This window comes from Clupea harengus, chromosome 12 (genome assembly GCF_900700415.2).
Source record: "Clupea harengus chromosome 12, Ch_v2.0.2, whole genome shotgun sequence".
In the NCBI taxonomy this organism is placed as follows: domain Eukaryota; kingdom Metazoa; phylum Chordata; class Actinopteri; order Clupeiformes; family Clupeidae; genus Clupea; species Clupea harengus.
In genome coordinates this window covers 20039023-20060407 of record NC_045163.1, presented here as the reverse complement: position 1 = coordinate 20060407, position 21385 = coordinate 20039023, and the positions used below count along the sequence as shown (strand labels likewise).

At 46.2% G+C, this 21385-nt stretch overlaps 2 protein-coding genes across 2 annotated transcripts; one reads left to right on the top strand and one right to left on the bottom strand.

Moving 5' to 3' along the window:
• The first annotated feature begins 438 nt into the window (after nt 1-438).
• On the top strand, nt 439-3894 carry glrx (glutaredoxin (thioltransferase)). Its single transcript, XM_012830149.3, has 3 exons — nt 439-751; nt 1268-1400; nt 3150-3894. Exons 1-2 carry the CDS (start codon nt 545-547, stop codon nt 1379-1381), a joined length of 321 nt encoding a protein of 106 aa, XP_012685603.1. The 5' UTR covers nt 439-544; the 3' UTR covers nt 1382-1400; nt 3150-3894.
• On the bottom strand, nt 3193-21095 carry rhobtb3 (Rho related BTB domain containing 3). The gene is made up of 12 exons (XM_031578259.2): nt 21008-21095; nt 20243-20489; nt 19317-19509; nt 14339-14496; nt 13686-13794; nt 11637-12029; nt 7052-7161; nt 6447-6546; nt 5691-5864; nt 4805-4971; nt 4293-4389; nt 3193-3311 (listed from the first exon to the last, which is right to left on the bottom strand). Coding segments are annotated over exons 1-12 (1869 nt in total). The 5' UTR covers nt 21010-21095.
• Nucleotides 21096-21385: the final 290 nt, after the last annotated feature.

Below are 21385 nucleotides of genomic sequence, written 5' to 3'. Positions count from 1 at the left end.
ATCTCCACAGACTAACACTAATGTCATTGTTCATGACACAGGACACTAAATTTGAGGTTGAGCGTATTATATACTAAAGGTATATCAATGTATACCAAACTAAAACAAACCTTTTCTGTATGTTGCATTTAATAAATTTGACATATGGCGTGTCTAAACTGTGACTGATTCAGGATCATTTAGGTCTCATTCAAGTCAAAACATTTTTGCATTCTGTATGGCAGAGAACAAGCTTTACCTTCCTATAGATCTTTACATTCCATATCATTTCCATATAATTTTGACATTATATAATATTTGATCTAGCCTACTTGCCCTGTTAGTAGACCAAGAGTAGTAAAAAAAAAAAAACCTTAATATAAGGTTGAGTTAATAGGATGGTGTCTATTGTAAGGTTGCGATTGACTTTTATTTTGACAAACGCACTAGACCTATGAACTGATGACTGCTCGCCTAGATCTTGGAAGTTATACAGGTTACATAGCTAACTAGTAGCTCACTGACTTCCTTTAAAGTAGGCTAGCTTCTTGGATTGATACAAATCATGGCCCAGGAATTCGTGAAAGCTCAAATCAAGGGAGACAAAGTGGTGGTGTTCTTGAAACCGTCCTGCCCTTTCTGCGTTACGGCCAAAGATGTTTTGTCAAAATATAAATTAAAAACTGGGCATTTGGACTTCATTGACATTAGCGGAAGGAGTGACATGAACAGCATTCAAGATTACCTAAAGCAAATCACCGGAGGTCGGACGGTAAGTGCCATGAACGAGTGAACGTGTTATATGTGGTCGCCTATTTAACGAACTATCTTGCTAAAGTGTGTCTTGTTGCGGCTTCATATGCAGCCTCACAGGTATAGAAATTGTGTAGACAGAATAGCCAAAATGGCGACCAATATGAAGGCGCTATAAACACGGGACTGGTATTTATTCTATTGATTGTACATCTGGGTAGACGTTAACCACACCCAATGGCGGTAAAGTATGAAAAACAATTTAAGAATTGTAATAATCCTACGGACATATTCAGTTTGGGCTGCATATTTTATTGTAGTAACACTTGTCATTGCGATTCAGCCCCTGTGGCACAAAAACATTTGGTTCATTCTCCGGATCAAAAGGGCTAAGGTAGAGGGCAGAGTTTTACATAAGCTTGCCAACAGCAGCAGCAGCATGCGGACCTTGTGCTCATCCCCCCTCCACTGTGCCAACGATGACCTGAGGAGGATAGTAATGTGTTTGTGTGTGCTTGTTGCTGTGTCTGTGTAGGTGCCGCGGGTGTTCATCGGGGAGAAGTGTGTGGGGGGCGGCAGTGACGTGGCTGATCTGGATAAGAGTGGCAAACTGGAGGGCATGCTGCAGTCCATTGGAGCGCTGCAGTGACGAGACATGCAGTCCCAAGGTTTCTGCCCACACACACAGTCTCACACTCACGTGCTCACATGTACTGTGCATACATACACACACACATACAGAGGGAGATAACTCGCATACGTTCATACAAATACACTTCCACACAGAAATGCTTTACAGTGCAGTCATGCACTCATTTACCGCAGGTCTCATGTGGGACACACACACATTCTTCATTCTCATGGCTTTCTGATTGCCTAGGAGCTCAAGCATATTCCCAGTCTCTTATGCAGCGTGTGTACAGAATACATACATACCCGCTTACATGGCTTCAGTGTTATTCAAGATCAGAATCTATTGAACTGAGACTGGGTCATTTAATAGAATAGACATGAAAATTCTAGATTCCATGAAAGCAAATCTACAGATCCCTGATGCCTCCCTTTTACATTACATTTACTCTCAGTTGCACTGCCTGCACAATTTCTGCGAAGTATAGTATGGTATTATTCATCACTTAATGCAAAGAGTATTTTGCTTAGGTAAAGAAAAAACCATCCCTTGGGTTCTCGAGTAGTATATGAGTCACATTCTAGACCAACAACACTGTATCAGGCTGTCAGTCGTATACATTCTTAAAACATGCCATCCACGTATCGGGTAATAACTCAGCCAGGGTCCTGTTAAAATCATATCTTTATTCCGAGTGAGCAGGAGATCAACAGAACAGCACTAGACTACACAGAGCCTGGGACTATGTCTAGGGTCCCACCACACACACACACACACACACACACACACGCACACACGCACACACACACTCAGACATACTGCACTACACATGCTGGATGCCTTCTCTGTACACGTCGTCAAATAAAAACCCCCGTCATGTACATGTTTTAGAAAAATAGTTGCATTGCCTCCAAATGATAATCTCATGGCAAAAAAAATGAAAACATTTTGAGGTGTGTATAATTTATTTGAAAATTAAATCATTTAAGTCATTTGAATCAAGTAGGGTTTAGTGTTTTTTTTTTTTCTTCTTCTCTTTTTTTTTTTTGCAAGAAACACTCAATAAAATGAATGCGCACCATGTAAAAGGGCTTCAGTGGGTTTAAGTCTGAAGTGGATGTGAGGGTGACCCAACCCTGTTCAGCACATTTTGGCGAGCTTACAATTGGCACCTTGTCAGCCTCGTGAGTGGATGCAGCTACCACCGCAGGTACAAAACATATCCCTCCAGCTCTCTGCATAGTCCAGCAGAAGACCATGGCTGCAGGGCATCACCAGTCCACAGTTACTCCTCGGCATAGATTTAATACCCAGGCCCTAGATTCGCAATAGGCTGTTAGGCGTTTAGGACAGTCATAACTTGTCGGGGGATGTGGTATTAATAGTGGCAGGCCATAATATTGAGGGGCTGAGTGAGTTATGACTGTCCTAAGTGCTAATCCAGGTCCTGAGGTGTAAAGCTTGTGGTTTATTTTTATTTAGTCACAGTTAGCTCCTTGCAAAGGCCTAGAGAGAGGTTTGGATCTGCTTAATCCCCGTGAGAGAGAAGCTCAGAATCCATTGTTGTCCCTCCATTTTAGGTCCTTTTGTAGTCGTCACAGAGTTAGTGGTCAAAGTTTTGTGTGGCTGAGCGTGTGGGAGCCAGCACGCAAGTGGCCCTTAACGCAGAGACCAGACAGCCTGAAGAGAGGGAGGGTCCATCCCCATGTCCTTACACTCATTGCCTTCTCCTTCTGCTTCTTCTCTTTCTCCCTCTCTTTCCTGTGCTCCTGCGCCGCACCCGCAGGGCGGGCGGTGGCCGCAGCAGGGGCAGGCGCAGGGGTCAGGGGTCACATGAGGTTGCAACGGGACTTGCGCAGCTGCCGCCGGCGCTGCTGGTACTCATTCAGCTCCTGCAGGTAGCCTCGCGACGGCCAGCGCAGCCTCTCCACGTGCTCCCGCTCCTCGTCTGAACAAACAAACAGACAACGATAACAACAACAACAACAACAACAACAACAACAATAATGATGCATGCAACAGGCTCCACCTCTTCTCCGACCCCACCTCCAGAACTACAGGCCAGTACTATGTCAAGCCGAGCAACCTGTTAACTACTGCAACCAGATACGCAAGGAATACTGACGCCCAGTACATACAGTCCCATAAAGAACATGTAATGTGAGGCGTGGTTGGTGCTTGGCAAACAATGGCACCAACCACACATCACATTACTGGCTTATCAAGCACCAATCATAGATCTGACTGTGGTTTATCAGCTTTGTCATGTAAAGGCCTCAGTAAACCTAGCCCTGATGGCATTTAAAGTTGTGCACTAAAATGTTTATAATTAGAAGACATTTTTTGTTTTGTTTGTTTTTTCTTAAACGTGACAGATTTACATGTGACAGAAATGTCTTTTATAAAAGGGATTGTGTGTGTTTTTGTTTTGGTCTTTGCTCTTGTACATGTTCCTGAAATACCCGTCCATTCCCTCTCCTGACGAGAACATATGTGCCTGTGGAAATAAACTCTGAAGCCAGTCAAATCTACTCCGCCTGTCAAGACTTCCTTTCGCCTTACTATTCTCTGCTGTGAAGTGAGTTGTTTCTGTGTGTGTTTAGGAAACTGCCGTACTCAAGACCTGAAGTGAATTCAACCCAATTCCACAGAGATTTGCAAGCCGTGAGCTTAGCATCTGACAGCTCTGCACTGCGGAGGCGCTGTAATTACGCTCTGACTTTCCTGTCACATAATGGGGGCAGTGAAATGCGCTATGTGCGTTCAACCTAAAAATGATGTGTTTAGTTAAGCTATCTGTTTTCTCCAACATGCAATATCCTGTTTAAGAAAGACAAAGCCTGCATTCATCACCCACTGAGGCTACAATGCAGGGACACTTGTGACCTCATTGGCCTGGTGGGTCTTGATTGGTCGGTTTGCGACTAACCTGTTAGCTCGATGAAGTCCGGTTTATGGCTGAAGATCAGGTAGTTATTTGCAATGAAGTGCAGGAGCCAAACATAAAGCTGGTCAGCATTGTGACACTGCGTTACAGTTGTGACATAGAGAGAGCAGAAAAAGAACACTCAGTAAAGGGTTATATTACAACAACCCCTAGAAATTATATTTCAAACACATAGATAGAGAACTGAATTGAATTTAAAGTGACTCAATTCTCCTTATAACCTACTTAGTTCATAACAGGATGTCCAAGAAATGTAATTATTGTACTTGACAGATCTGTGCTGTTCTTTCTATAACATTGACAGGCTAAATCTGTTTCCTCATAACCAATACATACTGCGTTTGAAAAATGTCATGGTTTTTGTTATAAATTGTGGTTGTATGTTACCACATACTACAATTGAAGCCATAACACACTCATACACATCCTTTTTACACATAACACACACACACACACACGCACATTCACTCGCACACACGCTCGCACACACTCACCTTTGCTCTCCTGAGCAGCCGTATGATGCTGATCCCTGTGGATGCCAGCTCTCTACTGGGCATGCTCTGTAGGTAGGCGCACACACACACCTCGCACAGGTGCTGTAGGCGTTTCACCTGGTACATCTCCGCACACACCAGCACCGCCATCGCCTGCAGAACACTGGCTGAACACATATACACAGAGAGAGGGAGAGAGCTGTCAACATTTCCCTGTCTCTCTCTCGCACTCTCTCGACGGGCAAACTCTCCCATCTGAGTAGTTTGTTTCCCAGCTGTCAGTCATCTCATGTAGCTGTCAGTAACAGGTACACCTCACCCACATCCTTCAGATTAAACTACATGAATGCTACTGATGTGATTCATGTTCCTATATTTGACAGGTGCTGGTCCTTTTCTGACAGTGTGCTGTCAGGAGACGGATCAATCAGCCAGCATTGAGCTTCATTACAACTAGACCTCCTGCTCAGCACCATCTTTAGCAAACCCCCCCTCCTGTGTCTGACTGTAACAGGAAGCAGATGCTCATGTCTCGATGGAACAGCAGGGGTCAGTAGAGAGCAGAACTGAATCAGTTCCAAGGGGTGTGAGTAACTGTGATTGTGTGTGTGTGTGTGTGTGTGTGTGTGTGTGTGTGTGTGTGTGTGTGTGTGTGTGTGTGTGTGTGTCTTTTGTCAGTCATGAATTACTAGCTACGAGGACCAGTCATGAGGACTCTAGAGCCATGAATTCTCATCTGTGGTGTGTGCCAGTGAATATCAACACGCCCTCCTGCCTAGCGGAAATTTAAGACTGGCTGTGTAAAGTAAAAGTGCTGTGTTATGAGATGTCCTCTCTTGGACAAAAGCCACAGATATTTAGGTGTTCTCCGTTAGCAGTTCCTCACCTGGACAACAGGTGTCCGTGTAGAGGTACTCCAGGAAGGAGAGGAAGGTGTCGGAGGAGACGCCGTGGATGGGCACCACGCGGCTCCTGGCCTCCGCGTACTTGCCGCTAAACATGGCCGCCATGACGTCACAGCGGGCCACTAGCACTGACCGGTGAGCCGGTAGCACACTTCCTGAAACACACAAGGAGAGAAGGAAATTATCGGTTGCATTCGATGGATATCATGTGCCTTTATGCATATAAAAGAGATCTGGTTAGAAACACAGTCTCTGGGTGTGTGTCTAACTGAGCCATTTTTTTTTTGTATATACGAGTTGCTATTTTCAGGCTGTGGTTGCCTTGTTAACCGTCTTGCAAAACCACCGTCTCTGGCGAGTGCTATTCCAGGGAGTGACAGAACTGCAAGGCTGAAATGTCTATTGTGAATTCAAAATAAAGACTCTCTCTCTCTCTCTGTGTGTCTGTCAGTTATTTTCCCCCTTGTTCCCTCTCTCTCTCTTTCTCTCTCTCTCTCACTCCCTTCCTCCCCGTTTCTCACTGCACACACACACAAACACATACACACACACACACAGTCACACCAACATTCTGTTTAGGCCTTCTCATGGGGTTTAGGCTCTGGTGCTCCGTCAGGCTGTTTGTGGTTGAAGTGTTTTGTAGAACATCTCCTAGAGACTAAAGCGGAGCTGAGCTGTGTTACACCGTCTGCAGGGAAATGAGAGGAAAGGAAGATGGAGGAGAGGGGGAGGCCTGCCTTGCACCATGAAGATGACGTCGGAGTAGAGGGGCGAGTTGAAAATGTTTCCCAGCGTCTGCGGTCCTGGTTGTCGAGAGGTGGGCGTGTCCCTTGGGCACTGAAGAGACAGACACGAGACAAGAACACATCATCACCACGGCAACAGTGTGATTGGCAAACCGAGCTTCAGAGGAGGCACAGTGAATGCTCAGCTGTCAAAGCAGATTTCCATATCAAAGGCCCGTTTATTTCATTATTTACTTCAAAACAAGTCAAATATTGAAAACCTGTCAAGTCTTTGTCAAGCTCACCTACAGTAAATCAGAGCCTTGTAGCTTCTGGTTGCAGCATAGATTGTATACATAGTCTTAAAAGCTCAGAGTCTAAAAGTCATAAAATCATATATGTGTGATGTTATATAAGAGGTTCAGAGTGAACCTGTGAGAAACTTTGCTCTGAGGAAAAACTGATATTTGTCCAAAGCGTCCTTTTCTGAGGGCCCTTGAGTATAGCTTTGGAACTCCTCTAAAAATATTCTTTACACACCTACACTGTATAAGACTTAATCAATGCATTTGATCAGTAGGTAACGGGTGGACCCACTGTGAGTGACTGACAGCCACCTTTTCTTTGCCCAGGAAGGAGCGCACTCTCTCCATGAGCTGGGCCACGGCCAGGGGACTCTTCAGCTTCTCCGCCACGGCCTCCTCCAAGTACTCCCACTCCCATGCACCTGCGCACACACAGACAAATCCACTCTACAGTCAAATGTTAATGTGTATGGTAATGGGGGGTAAACCAGTCAGAATGCTGCAGCAGACGGAGCACACACACATACACACACACACACACACACACACACGGCATATACAAAAAAAAACTGAGATGCTCACTCACTCATTCCAACCCTCTGAAGGAGCTGGCAGCGAAGCATGACTCGCTGTGCTGAGGCACAGACTTACTCACATACACACACACACATGCACATGCACACACACACAAGCACACACATACGCACGCACACACACACACACACACACACACACACACACATATACATGCACACACACACACATGCACACACACACAAATCTGACCTTCCTCTCAGGTCTTTTGTGAATTCCATACACAAACACCACATGTGGGAGCATCGTGAAATGGAGCGTAGACACATACACACACACACACACACATTGCATGAAACCACTCTGAGAACCCCCAGGATTTATGTACCAGGTTATTTTTAATTTTTTAAATGCTTCATTAAAAAATCATGACAACTTTGTGGCAGAAGGGAAACTACTAATTAGCAGCTTTTTTGCCCAAAACAGAAAACATGAGCATTTTTTGATTAGCTTAATAGCTAAAGCGGTGAAAAAGCTACACAACCTGAAAAGACGGAAAGCCAGAAATGACAATAATGATATCTGCAACAGCAGCGCACACTCGCCTTTTTTTCTATGCAAATATTGATCCTTCTCGGGTCCTCGGGACATAATTGATTAACCAATTTAGTGTGTGAGAGTGAGTTTGGAGTGCAGCCTGTGGTTCTGGCAGTGATCGGACTAAAATACTCCCCATTGCGGAGTGTGTAACAAGCTCCGCTGACACATTTAAATCAGTGTAATATTTATATGGGCTGAAAGATCACCTGGGTCTTCTTGCCAGTGATACGTGGACTGTTAACAATGGTACCATCCAGTGTTATCCAGCCAAGGGTATAGGTCTGAGACAGCCGAGTAGAGTCTCCTCTTTGATCATCGCTAATGCTAATCGGTCATCCACACATCATCATCATTGTACTGTATGTGTATCACCTTCTTAGTAGTCTTTCTCCATTGCTCTCTACACGCATATATACAGAGAAATGGAGAGAGGGAGAGGCAAGTACCATTTTGTTGTGTAAGTCAAAGGGCACAAGGACAAACATGGTGAATAACTCACTCTAATGTACAGGCAACTTCCCACGTGTTGAAAAGGCATTTGGATTCACTGCTGTGTCCATATTGATTGGTCACATCAATGGGATGGAATGGCTTTCTATTGGCTTTGCATAAAGAAACCAGACTGACTCATAGCCCCTAAAGAGACTGCAAATGCCGGTATGTATTGAGTGTGCATTGGGTTAATGATGATAGCTTGATACAGTCGAATATAACTGCAAAAGGATCATTTATAGGGTGTGGAGTGGACCCTGTGGATATCTGTGGTCATGGCCTGGTTTGTGGTAGGTTTGACTTCACCAAACGAAAAGTTTTTTTTTTATCATTGATTTTTATGAGGGGAAAGAGGCAGTGTGCTCTTCCACAGCAAGCCTGGCATCACATCACAATCAGTCCAATGTTGGCATGCGTCTTCACACTGTCACACACACAAACACACACACACACAGATGACACACAGTGTGTCCATATGCGCAGATGCCACCATCAAAGCTTTACATCCCAATTCTCATTCATAAGCAGACTGACCAATTAGTGCTGGAGACTGGCCATCAGCACACACACACACACACACACGCATGCACGCACACACACACACACACACACACACTCAGACACACAATATACCAAGGGAGAACACAAGTTAGCCACAGGGAATGCAGTAGAAAAAGCTTAGAATTAGAAGAGTGTTATATGCAATTAATAGTTAATAGTTGAAAGCGCGCTAATAGCTCATTTATTTCATTCATTTCCCTCATTTATCCCATCACATGAGATGTAAGTCATTGCCCCTTATTTGTAGAGAGCAGTATGTGTTGCACATACAGCTATTTCAGAGACGCTGTGTCCTTTTTAGACGCAGCTTCCATCATTGTTGTCAGCTGCCCTACTGCATCAAGCAAAAAGAATCATAATTATACCCTCACTACATTACACACACACACACACATGCACAGACAGAAATTACGCCAGCAGACAAACTCACATTGAATACAACCTCATTATACGCATATAGAGAATTGTTTATCCCTGTGACTCAGAGTACACTACACACGTTCGCTTTCGGTTGCATCTACGTATTGTCCATACAACACCATGTGTATATTAATGTTGTTGTAATCACGTGGGCATGCTGTATGCTGTCAAAGGCAATGTCTGTCCACTCGCACACAGAGAAACACACAATATGCGTAAAAGACAGACTAATGACGAGACAAATGCTGCATACAACTACATTCAGGGCTACTCATCACACATTCAAACCACGCGCACACACACACACTTACACACACACTTACACACACACACACACACACACACTTACACACACACACATGTTCCCACTCTAGCATGCATAATTCTCTCTAGCCCACTAAATCATCGTAATCAGGCTTTCTGCCTCAGAGGCTACTAAACTCTCTCTCTCTCTCTCTCTCTCTCTCTCTCTCTCTCTCTCTCTGTCCATCTCTTCTTATATCTCTACATCTCTCCAGTCCATCCTCTATTCCTATCTCCCTCTCTCCTTCTCTCTCTCTCTGTGTCTCTCTATCTTCCGTTATCTCTGGTGCATGTTGAGCCTTTTCTCACAACTAGCCTTATTCCCCATCCCTCCTTCTCTCTCTCCCACCCCTCCTTCTCTGCCTCACTGCCTTCCATCTCTCTATGCGGTGCTCTCCTGCATGCATGCAGGCAGCCATGAATCAGGCTCCTCTAGACTCTGCATTTAAAGGCAGTATCAATAATGAGAGGCTGCCATTAAACCAGCCCACCCTGTCATACAAACCCCACTCCACCTCGCTCTCGCTCTCGCTCTCTCTCTCTCTCTCTCTCTCTCTCACACTTTCACTTTTATTCTGTCTCTCCCTTTCTCAGCTTCTCCCTCTCTCTCTCTCACACACAAACACACACACACACAAACACACATACACAGCCTCTACTTCAGCCATGTGCATGCACACGCATATGGTCTTTTCTTTAAACACACACACACACACACACACACACACACACACACACACACACACACACACACACACACACACACACACACACACACACACACACACGGGCGCACTGGAGGATAAGCGGCTCATCTCTGTCATCTCCTGGATTAGCTGAGTGGGCTAATGATGCTTGGCCTCACTCTGAGAGACTGAGAGTGAGCTCGGTGCTGTTGACATCTGAAGATTAGGTCTTCATGAAGCCAATAAAAACACATGGTAACACACCCAGCCATACTTCACCTCTAAACTTACCACACAACCCTCAAATACAGCAACATTACCATGCACAGCATACTAAAAGCATAATACACATTAACTGTAATTTTATACCAAAATAGTGAATGCCCCTGAGGTATCACATGCATTATTATACATTTTATAATATTATAATATAAAACATACAATGTACATGAATTATATCTAGCAGTACACAAAACATGCATTCATTTTCCATAAGCTTCATATACTTCCGCCAATATTTTTTTTTACATGATTTTTTTCTGCATTGGCTGTTCCCTCTAGACTGCCTAGACGCCCTCTCCACAGATCATAAAGCTCTGAAGGATCGGACTATGGCACGGATGGCACGGAGCCCACAGACATGCAGCGCTTGTGAAGTTCAGCACTCTAATATCAAAAATAGACCACCACTGAGGTAGACTTCCAAACGCACCGCCGCTCACAGAGCTGCGCAGCTGCCGAGGTGCACTCGTCGTCGGAGGGATCAGTGAGAGGGACGTTTACTTTTGGCGGAGCCTCAACAACATCTCCCTGGAGCTCTTTAGAGCCAGAAATACCACCGTGTGAATGAAACCTTTGAGAAAACACGCGCACACACACTCAAGTACGGTGAACATTAAAAGTGGTGGTTAGCAAACAATCTGAGTTATCAGGCAGGCTGAGGGCTGTGTGAATAAATACGTCTTGGATCAATATGAAAGGCGCTTGTTACAGACAAAAATAACAACTGTGCTTACAGGCTCTGTAAAAATGCCCAAATCTTTTCCATTACACACACACACACACACAGACACACACACACACACACTTTTACACTCACACATACACTATCTGGCGTTATCTTGTCACTTCCCAGACAGAGACAATGCACTTCACGTTGCCAAGGCCAAGCTATCTCATCTCATCATGCTGCTTCTGTCTCTCTCTCTGTCTCTCTGAAATGCACAAACACACACACACACACACACACACACACACACACACACACACACACACACACACACACACACACTTCGCCTCACCTCTGTACAGAAACATCAGCGTCTCCCACAGACACACGCACAGCAGCGGGTCCTTGACCACGAGGCGGGACAGGCGCCCCGGGGGGCTGCCCTCCGTGCGGGGCGGCCCTTCCTCCAGGCCCCCGTCCCAGGTGGAGAGCAGCGAGTGGGGGGCGCCCTCGCGCTCCCGGCAGGCGCATCGGGACACGGGCCGCTCCATTGCCTGCCGGCCCACCAGAAGCTGCCGGAAGTAGGGGCTGACGGCGCAGAGGACGGCGGCATGCGCCCAGCCAAGCTCCTTGCCCGAGTCGCCGGCGTAGAAGGCCACGTCGGCGAACTGCACGCCACGCTCCAGCAGCCACTGCAGGTCTTGAGGGAAGGTGGACTCCTCCACCCGCACCGGGGGCAGACGGGCTGGGGCAGGAAAGGTGGGGCGGGGGGGGGGGGGTCGATTGAGGAGGAGAGAGAGAAAGAGATGGGAAGGAAAAGATTACACACAAACTCAGTTTGCGCATTACGAAGCAGGGTTGCCGTATTTTTCGCGGTGAAAGAAATGCGTTAAAAAAGATTGCGGAGATGAAAGAGAAGAGCAAAGGACGGGAAGTCAAAAAGCGACGTGTCAAAAAGCAAGAAGAAAAAGGCAGATTAAGTGAAGGATGTGGTGACTGTAGATGGAGTAGAGTAGAGAGAGAAAAAAGAGTAAAAGACAAGATATGAACACAGGAGAAAGAGAGCAGAAAAGGGGTGAATAAAGAAGGAAATATCCAAGAAGAGATGACAAAGAATGTTCCAGAAACCAACAGGGCAAACAGAGTAAGGATAGAGAGAGGGGAAAGAGATGCAGAACTGTGATTCATATCAAGGTTATATTAAAATCATATTTTTGATTAATCATTGCAGTACCACATCACGTTTTACTGTCACTGATATTGTGCCGTGTCAAGCAGTCTATCACACACACACACACACATAAGTGTGCAGCATTTCTAGTGGACTACCTGCCTTCATGTTTAACAGGCAGTGCACTAAAATGCTGCTAAGTACTGCTGGAGCAAAACCAACACACCCAGCAAATCCAGCTCGCCCTCCCTCTCTGGCTGTAGTCATCAGTCTTCATAATATACTTCATAATTAGAGTGCAAGTGAGTGTGTGTCTCTCTCTCTCTCACACACACACACACATACATTTATACAGATCAGGCACAGCTGTGCCACACACATTTTAATATGCACTTAACCAGCCACACACATGCACACCAAGACAAGATAAGAGGTGAACACAAACAAACAAATGGTATTCTCATAGGCAAGGTTCACTCAGGATTATGCTCTTCTCTCACACACACACACACACACACACACATGTACAATGCACACACATACAAAATGTGTCTCACAAATACACAAGTCTATTTTTACTCGTCACTGCTATGGTTAGCACTGTTGTTTTTTCCCTTCCCCAAACTCAAATGCAGGCACACACACATAAACACACACAGGGTGTGTATTCCTCTAACATCAAAGGCGTACTCCGTGTTTTCCATTTCTCTCTCTCTCACACATGCGCACAGAGAGACAGGGAGAGAGAGAGGTACAGCGTCAGACAGGCAGGTTTATCTCAAAACACATTTCATCATTAGAGGCCAGACATGGGTGTGTGTCTGGCCCTCAGGCAGGACAAACTCACACACACACACACAGCACATGTAACTTTAACACGCACACATACAAACACACACATACATTCACACCAACACACTCAAAAATGTGAGATTATCTCAGAAAAGCATCACGCATACACATAAACATACACAGTGATTAAATCACTCTTAGAGATGATGTGCGCTTTGCTGCCTGTGTCATATTAAAACATCTTTTAAAAGACTCTTTAAGTGCAAAGTGGAGATTGATGGTGTTACCTGTCTAGAGTGGACAAAGTCTCTCAGTAACACAACATGGCAGACATTTACTGATCAATTACCTCGCCAATGAAACAGACGGACCAATCAGGCAGTTTATTATCTGGCTGGTCCAGATGTTTATTACCTGGCTTGTCCAGATGTTTATTACCTGGCTGGTCCAGATGTGGAGGGCGGGGCTCGTTCATCCTGTAGCCACGCCGTTTGTCAGGGCGCTCTTTGGCCTTCTGCTTCAAACACTGGATCATGAAGTACTCCAGCTGCATCCGAACACACACACACACACACGTAGATTAATGTAGCCATGTGCACATTCAGTCACACACAAACAGGCACATAATTATCCCTCTATGCATATGCACACACACACCCAACCGCCCAACAAAAAAACACAAATTACTATTCATACACACAACCACATGCCCATGCACAAATGGGCGACTGCCAACTGTAACCACATCACCCATTCTGAATGAACTCTCCCCTCCACCAAAGGCACAAATGCCCTTAGCAGACTCTGTACCCATTTAGTAAAAGCATTTCATCTGTAGCCTGGTATTTCTCTCTCCGCTTGTTGTTGTGCCCCTAATAACAAGCCCTCCATGCCTAACCGCCGTTAATTACGACCCTTGGTGCCGCCAGACCCATTACTCCCTCACCTTCATCCCCTTTCACTGTAACAACTAGCCAGCATTAGCCTAGCATTAGGCTCCATTATCGCCTCAGTGAGGCACGTAGCCGTGGAGCCGGCGTGAATTAGCATCGGTAGCGAATGATTTATCCGTCCGTCCGCCTGCAACTCACCACGCTGCCGAAGTAGCGGCCCACGAAGAAGTTGTTGAGCGAGGGCAGCTCCAGGTAGGTGGCTCCCAGGTCCCGGGACAGCTGGAGGCCCTCGCTGTGGGGAACACAGCTGCTCCAGTCGGACGCACACAGAGGACATGTGCACGGAGGCCCCTCGTCTGGGTGAGGGAGAGAAAGAGGGGAGGGGGAGTAGAATGGGTGAGAAGAGCATGATGGAGAGAGAGAGAGAGAGAGAGAGAGAGGTAGGCATGGGGGGCAAGTGGGGGTGAAAGGAGGACAGCGGTCAGGGCAAGAGCTGCCCACCGTGGGCAACAACAGAGCAGCTACACTCACACACACATTGGCATTTGCTCCAAGCACACACACACACACACACACACATATACACACAACATCATGTTACTCACACACACAAACGCGAAACACACAAACAGCAGCTCAGACTCCCGGATGGTGAAAGTGCTTGGGGTGGATGAGACGAGCTGGCTAGTAAAATCTGTGTGGTAGTTTGTGTGTGTCAGAGAGAGAGAGAGAGAGAGAGGGAGACGGTATAGTGAGTGAGAAAGGATGTGAGAGCATGTGGTTACACAGGTGCTCCCGCTGAGGGGAAAAAAGCTCCTGGTATCATGCATGCGCTCTCTCACACCAACACACTCAGTCACACACATACACACACACACACACACACACACACACACACACACACACACACACACACACACACACAGGAGGGCCCACAGCCAGTGAGGTGCTAAACCCCACAACTACACAAATAAATTAAATAAATCAGCTAAAATGAAAACTGCTTTGAGAGAACAGTCGGCCATATTTTTACCCTCTGGATCTGTGCCACACTGGCATGAAAAAAAATCCCACTAGAATTACCGTTGAGTGTGATACACGCATACACACGTTTACACGCACACACACACACACGCACCGACAGCACAATCTGTGATCACATTTGGACAAATGGGCACTGGACATTGGGCACATCTTATCTACATCTACAAGTCGACCCATATGACACAACCACATAAATAATGCCGACTGCAAACACATACACACATAAGACATAACACAAATCCGTCCATACGCATTCGCACACCCCTCTAGCAAGATACATTAATCGGAAAGAGGGGGCCAGAAGGAGTGAGTAAGAGAGAGAGAGAGCATGGTGGAGAGAAAGAGAGGATAGAGAGATAAGGGAGGAAGGGCGGGAGAGAGCCCAAGGGCTGTGGTGAAGAGCCAGAGAGAGAGAGAGAGAGACCAAGTGAATAAGAGACGAAAAGAAAGAAAAGGGGAGGAGACAGTCAGCTTGGTGCCAGGGAAGGGGTATGAATCATGGAGGCCTGAAGTAGGAGAGACCTCCAGTGTGTGTTACACAGTGTACGAGAGCAGCCACTCTGAACAACCTGTGTGTGTGTGTGTGTGTGTCAGTGTGTGTGTGTGCCAGTGTGACACACTGACTGAGAGCACTCTGGGCGCATGCGTTGTTGGTGTGAGTGTCCCATATGTGTGTGTGCAGTAACCATGTATTTAATGTTTGCATGTCTGCTCGTGGCCATGGCTGATTTATTTCCTGATGTGTGTGTGTGTGTGTGTGTGTGTGTGTGTGTGTGTGTGTGTGTGTGTGTGTGTGTGTGTGTGTGTGTGTGTGTGTGTGTGTGTGTGTAGGCATGCCTGTGTTCACACTGACTGCAGTGAGACTGTCTCACGGTCCTCAAAGCTGGCGACTAGGAAATGTACTGCACAGCTATCATTCCCAGGATTCACTGGGGTCTAACTTTAGTATATAAACAACTGCAGCACTGTGTGATGACCTTCCAACCGCCTGTTATACACACACACACACACACACACACACACACACAAACACACACACAAACAAACAAACACATATCCACATAATAATGAAAACATTCTTCTGGCATTTCAGCTTCCTGCAGCCAAATGCAAATACAGCAACACAAACACACACACACACACACACACACCTACACACACAACACAACATCCCAGACAACACCAGGCCACGACTGTAATCTTTCAGTCATCCAGCTCTCTTTCTCTCTCCATCCCATAAGCTCACTGCTCTGGCTGCATTAGCAGACCCCTTGGGCAGAGCTTAGGGAAGATGGCTAGCCTCATAAAGACAAGCACAGACTGTTACACAGAGACATTTCCAGCCACCGCATCCACTGGGGTAGCATTCACACAAAGCATCTCGGAGCCAGAGAGCTGATCTCATGGCAGCCTCCCTGGTCGAGTCCCTGTGCTTTTCGGTTATGAGGCCGGAGCACCACAGATCTCAGGTCAGTGGGAGATCCGCAGCTAAACTGATATGCTGCGAGAATGAATGATGATGAGGAATGCTCTCTCATCCTGATTTCATTGGAGATAGTCAGGTGGCTTAACAACGCGATCGTGACAAGAGTGATAAAAGCATGAAATTTGGCACACAATTAGCTTATATCCTACTAAAAGATATTAGAAGGGGTGCCCAAGTGAAACTGCACATTTTTTTCGTTTTAATGAGATATTAAGTTTTGACCTAAATCAAGATATGCGTTGCCTGTGGTCCGATTTTCAAAACGGTTATTTTGCCTAGAAATGCTTACCAAATAAGTAATAAATCAGTTATTTATGCATGTTTGTGTTTTCTTGTTTGTTTTTGATATCCACTAGTTTAAACAAATGTCCCTTTAAGTAGCAAAACAGACAAAAAGACTTGTGCCCGTGCCACCTGACTAAGAGGGGGAAGCCATCAGCCGGGGACCGTGGAGAGTCTGAGCCCCCTCATCAATACAGATTCAAGAAACGGCTGGTGTGTGACTGAGCTTTCTGCTCGGGGTGTATGCGAGAGAGTTCTGCTCTGTGTGTGTGTGTGTGTGTGTGTGTGTGTGTGTGTGTGTGTGTGTGTGTGTGTGTGTGTGTGAGAGAGAGAGAGAGAGAGAGAGTTGTGCTCTGTGTATGTGTGTGTGTGAGAGAGAGAGAGTTGTGCTCTGCTCTGTGTGTGAGAGAGAGAGAGTTGTGCTCTGTTCTGTGTGTGTGTGAGTGTTGATCTCTGCTCTGTGTGTGTGTGTGTGTGTGTGTGTGTGTGTGTGAGAGAGAGTTGTGCTCTGCTCTGTGTGTGTGTGAGTGTTGATCTCTGCTCTGTGTGTGTGTGTGTGTGTGTGTGTGTGTGTGTGTGTGTGTGTGTGTGTGTGTGTGAGTTGTGTTCTCCCAGAAGAATCTCTGTGGCGCTGTGTGTCCAGATCTTATGCGTGCAGACGGAGAGGTCTAGGGTCAGGGCAAGTGTGTGTGAGTGTGTGTGATGTGACCAAAGTTCCCTGCTCTCTTGCCTCTGGCAGTCCAAATCGAGTTGGGGAGTACACACACACACACACACACACACACACACAAACACACACACACACACACACACATGCACGTGGCTGTTTGAAAGGGAACTGCTGTGCATTCCTGATCAGGTTTACAACAAAAGAAAAACAAACAAAAAAAGAAATAAATCACAGATTTTAGCCACTTAACACCTCAAAGTACCTTGGACTTTGGATACACCCTTTTGTTTGTTTATTTTGTTTCCAGGCTAGCAATTAAGGGAGAATTTAATCAGAGACTAAGCTTGGTGGTGGTATCATGTAATCATTGCTTCAATGCCGTATCAAAGCCGTTCTTTGGCCACCTGAAATAGCTGACTGATTCAAGGCCGTCCAAACTTTGGCCTGCAGATTTCTACTCCCTCACCTAAACAGACATTTCACTCAACAAAACCATGGCTCTCATCAAATTCCAAACACATTAGTCAGTGATATCCTGCAGACAAACCACATTCATTATGATCACTGTGGCCGGGAAACGCTCTATAGAACTCCAGCTGGGCTAGGGGTTGCGCTAATGAGCATCTATCCAGATGAGATTGAAAGTGATCGGATCAGATCATAGATCGCCTCACAACCCATTCACAGGGGTAAATAGAAAGTGAGACTCACTAGTACATGAACTTCCTAACCCCAGTAAGATGTGCTATGACGTCACGTCTAAGCCTGTGATACTCCCCGTTAAGTTTTCCATGACAACTTCAGACAAAACACACGCAGCGTGTTCTCTTGACCTAAATTTCCCTCGGGATTAATAAAGTATCCATCTATCTATCTATCTATCTATCTATCTATCTATCTATCTAGCTCATCGACCGCAGCCGTGCTCTTGTAGTCACATCTCAAATGGTGGTGCTTCCACTGCCATCACCCAAAGCGTTCCTACACCCTCAGTGATTGGCAGTACATTACAATCTACCATAGCATACCCCTCTATATTCAGCATTTCTAGACTACGATTCCAGTGACAACTGAGCTGTGTTATAGGTAGGATATAGCCAGGCTAAGTGACAGTTGTGACAGTGGAGAGGGCAAACAGAGAGCCAAAGCAGCGAGAAACGAGATCAAACAGGAGGAGGATGCATGAATCTGAGAGAGAATATGATATGTAGCAACAGGGTGCCGTTAGCATCCCTCTCACCTAAACCTTCTTCTTATACTTACAAGCATGAATGCCTAATCCAGTGATGACCCTGAGGAAAAGAGAGACTACCCACAATTCCATTGGATGTTCAGAGATGCTGAGCAAACCCTGCAGTACACTGATGAAATACTGGATGTATTAGCTATTGCCATAACAGGATTTGGAGAAGCACTGGGAGACACTATTACAGACCATAAACACTTACAGCCACTTATCACCACTACAACTTACTCTCACGGTTGACTACAATGGATCAATGGATGGCTTAATCCAACCGTCACTCATGACCGACTGACACAACCAGGCACATCTCTACATTCATTATTCACACTCCAAAACCAATCAAAACCTCATACACACAGATCCTCCAACTCAGACTCACACTCAACCCCAGATCCTCACCCATCCACCCATCATCATAAAGCTCAAAATTCAGCCAATCAGCACTCACCGTTAAGACGCGCCCCCACCGCCACCAGGATGACAGGCATGCCCCAGTGACGCAGGAGTGGGCGGAGTCTGGGGGAATATACATTTCGCACCTGTTGAAACGCCAGCTTGTCATTGACGGAGTACTTAATGACCACAATGTCGGCCTGTTCCAGCACACTCCGCACACTCGCCCAGTCGCTGTCCAACAGATCCTGAAATAAGATAAGAGTGAGCCTCTGCTTTTTTGTGTGTGTGTGTGTGTGTGTGTGTGTGTGTGTGTGTGTGTGTGTGTGTGTGTGTGTGTGTGTGTGTGTGTGTGTGTGTGTGTGTGTGTGTGTGTGTTTGGGTTTGACAACCTGCTTAGTCATTATGAGCCTTGTTTCAAAGCATCGACTACATGTCATTTTGATTTGAATATCCCACACTTCTCTTTGACCTCAACCCACCTCAGGCTTTCAATTCATCCCTTATTTGTTGTTTTATTTTGTTGCTGTTCTGACATTCTTTACTCTACCCCTGGAAAGCTCTTTCTCTCTCTGTAGTTATTTCCCCCATGCCAGCGGTCTGAATCAGCAGCACATGCTAAAGCCAGCCGTCTGACAACCATCTGCAGCTGACCTTAATCAATACAGCAGCTTCACATCCATCAGGAGAAGAACAGGAAAGGCAGACGCTCAGAAAGAGAAACCTTCCCAACTCTTTCTCTCTGTCTTTGTCTCTCTCCCTCTCTCTATCTCTCTCTCTCATCCTCTCCTTCCTCTCAGGAGCATAGGACCCAACTTAGGGCCCTGCACTTGTTCAGCCTGCACCCCCCCCCCTCCTTCCTGTTCATGTGGATGCATGAAGTCCACCACCCCTCTCCCACTGAGGGCCCTGGTTCTGAAGTTCCAGCCTTCCCCCTCCACTACAACATCTCTGTGCACCCCCATCCGATCCCCCTCTCACCCAGCTTGGGCAGTCCTGCACCATGACCCGGACGTCTCCAAACACACGTGACTGGTACTCCATGAAGGCAGGGTTGAGGGCATGCCGGCCCGGAAGAGTGCCATCCATGCCCCCATGTCCAGGCACAGCACTGTGGCCAAGGTAGCTCCAGAGTAGCCCCCCCTGCATCTGGGCCTGTCCAGTGACATCCTCCCCGGAACCTACCCCACCAGGGCTCTCACTGCCCAGCCCCACAATGTGAATGGACCTATGGGGAGACAGTCTCGGATTATTCAGCAGTACTCGTGCAGGGAGTGGATAGACTCCCCTACAGTACACTCACGTGCAGTCAGTCTAAAAAAAATCGCTCTTTTCTTTTGAATCAGACGGTCTATTAGTTTTCAGCGTTGCATTAACGTGCATTGACGACAGAATTCATGCACACAGGGAATCTTCAACAAAATGTTGCAGAGGAGCAGAGGGCACACAGAAGTCTTCGTGTTGACATATTACCCCATTAACTATGTCTATCACGGAGTAGATGCGCGCGTCATGTTGTGTCATTGAAGGAATGACACAGGCAATGCCAGCGGTTGATCATTTGTTAATGCAGTGAAAGACACTTAGTAGTTCTATTATTTTACATTAGTTCAATTACTCATATTATAATTCTTATGTGTATTCACCATCGTCAATATTATGAGAGGTACATAATAGACTTGTTAATCACAACCCCTTTTTTTTTTTTTGCGCTATGGTTTTAAACAAATGAGCTAATTTACTTACATGTTCAGCAGAGCTCTGGGATGAAGAGCGCTAGGGGAGCACGTACTTCACCGGCGCAATGTGCCTTCACATCGGTCTCCGATGAGAGTCTTTTCCGCAATGAAGGTCGGGCACGATAATCCCCAGCTCTGGTCTGGCTTTCCGGGTCCACGGCAGAGTGAAAACGGCTGCAGAGTTTTTGTTTCCCTGGCAGGGATTTCCTTCACCGTTGTTCATTCATTAAACATAACAGGAGCGTCCTGTGCGCATTGACGCTGTGCACAGGCGAGAAGGTAAACACCAAACGAGGGAGGAATCAATTGATCTTTCACTAAATACCCAAGGCACTGCGCTAATGAAAGGAGCAAGTTGACTCTCAATGCAAACAAGACTATGAAG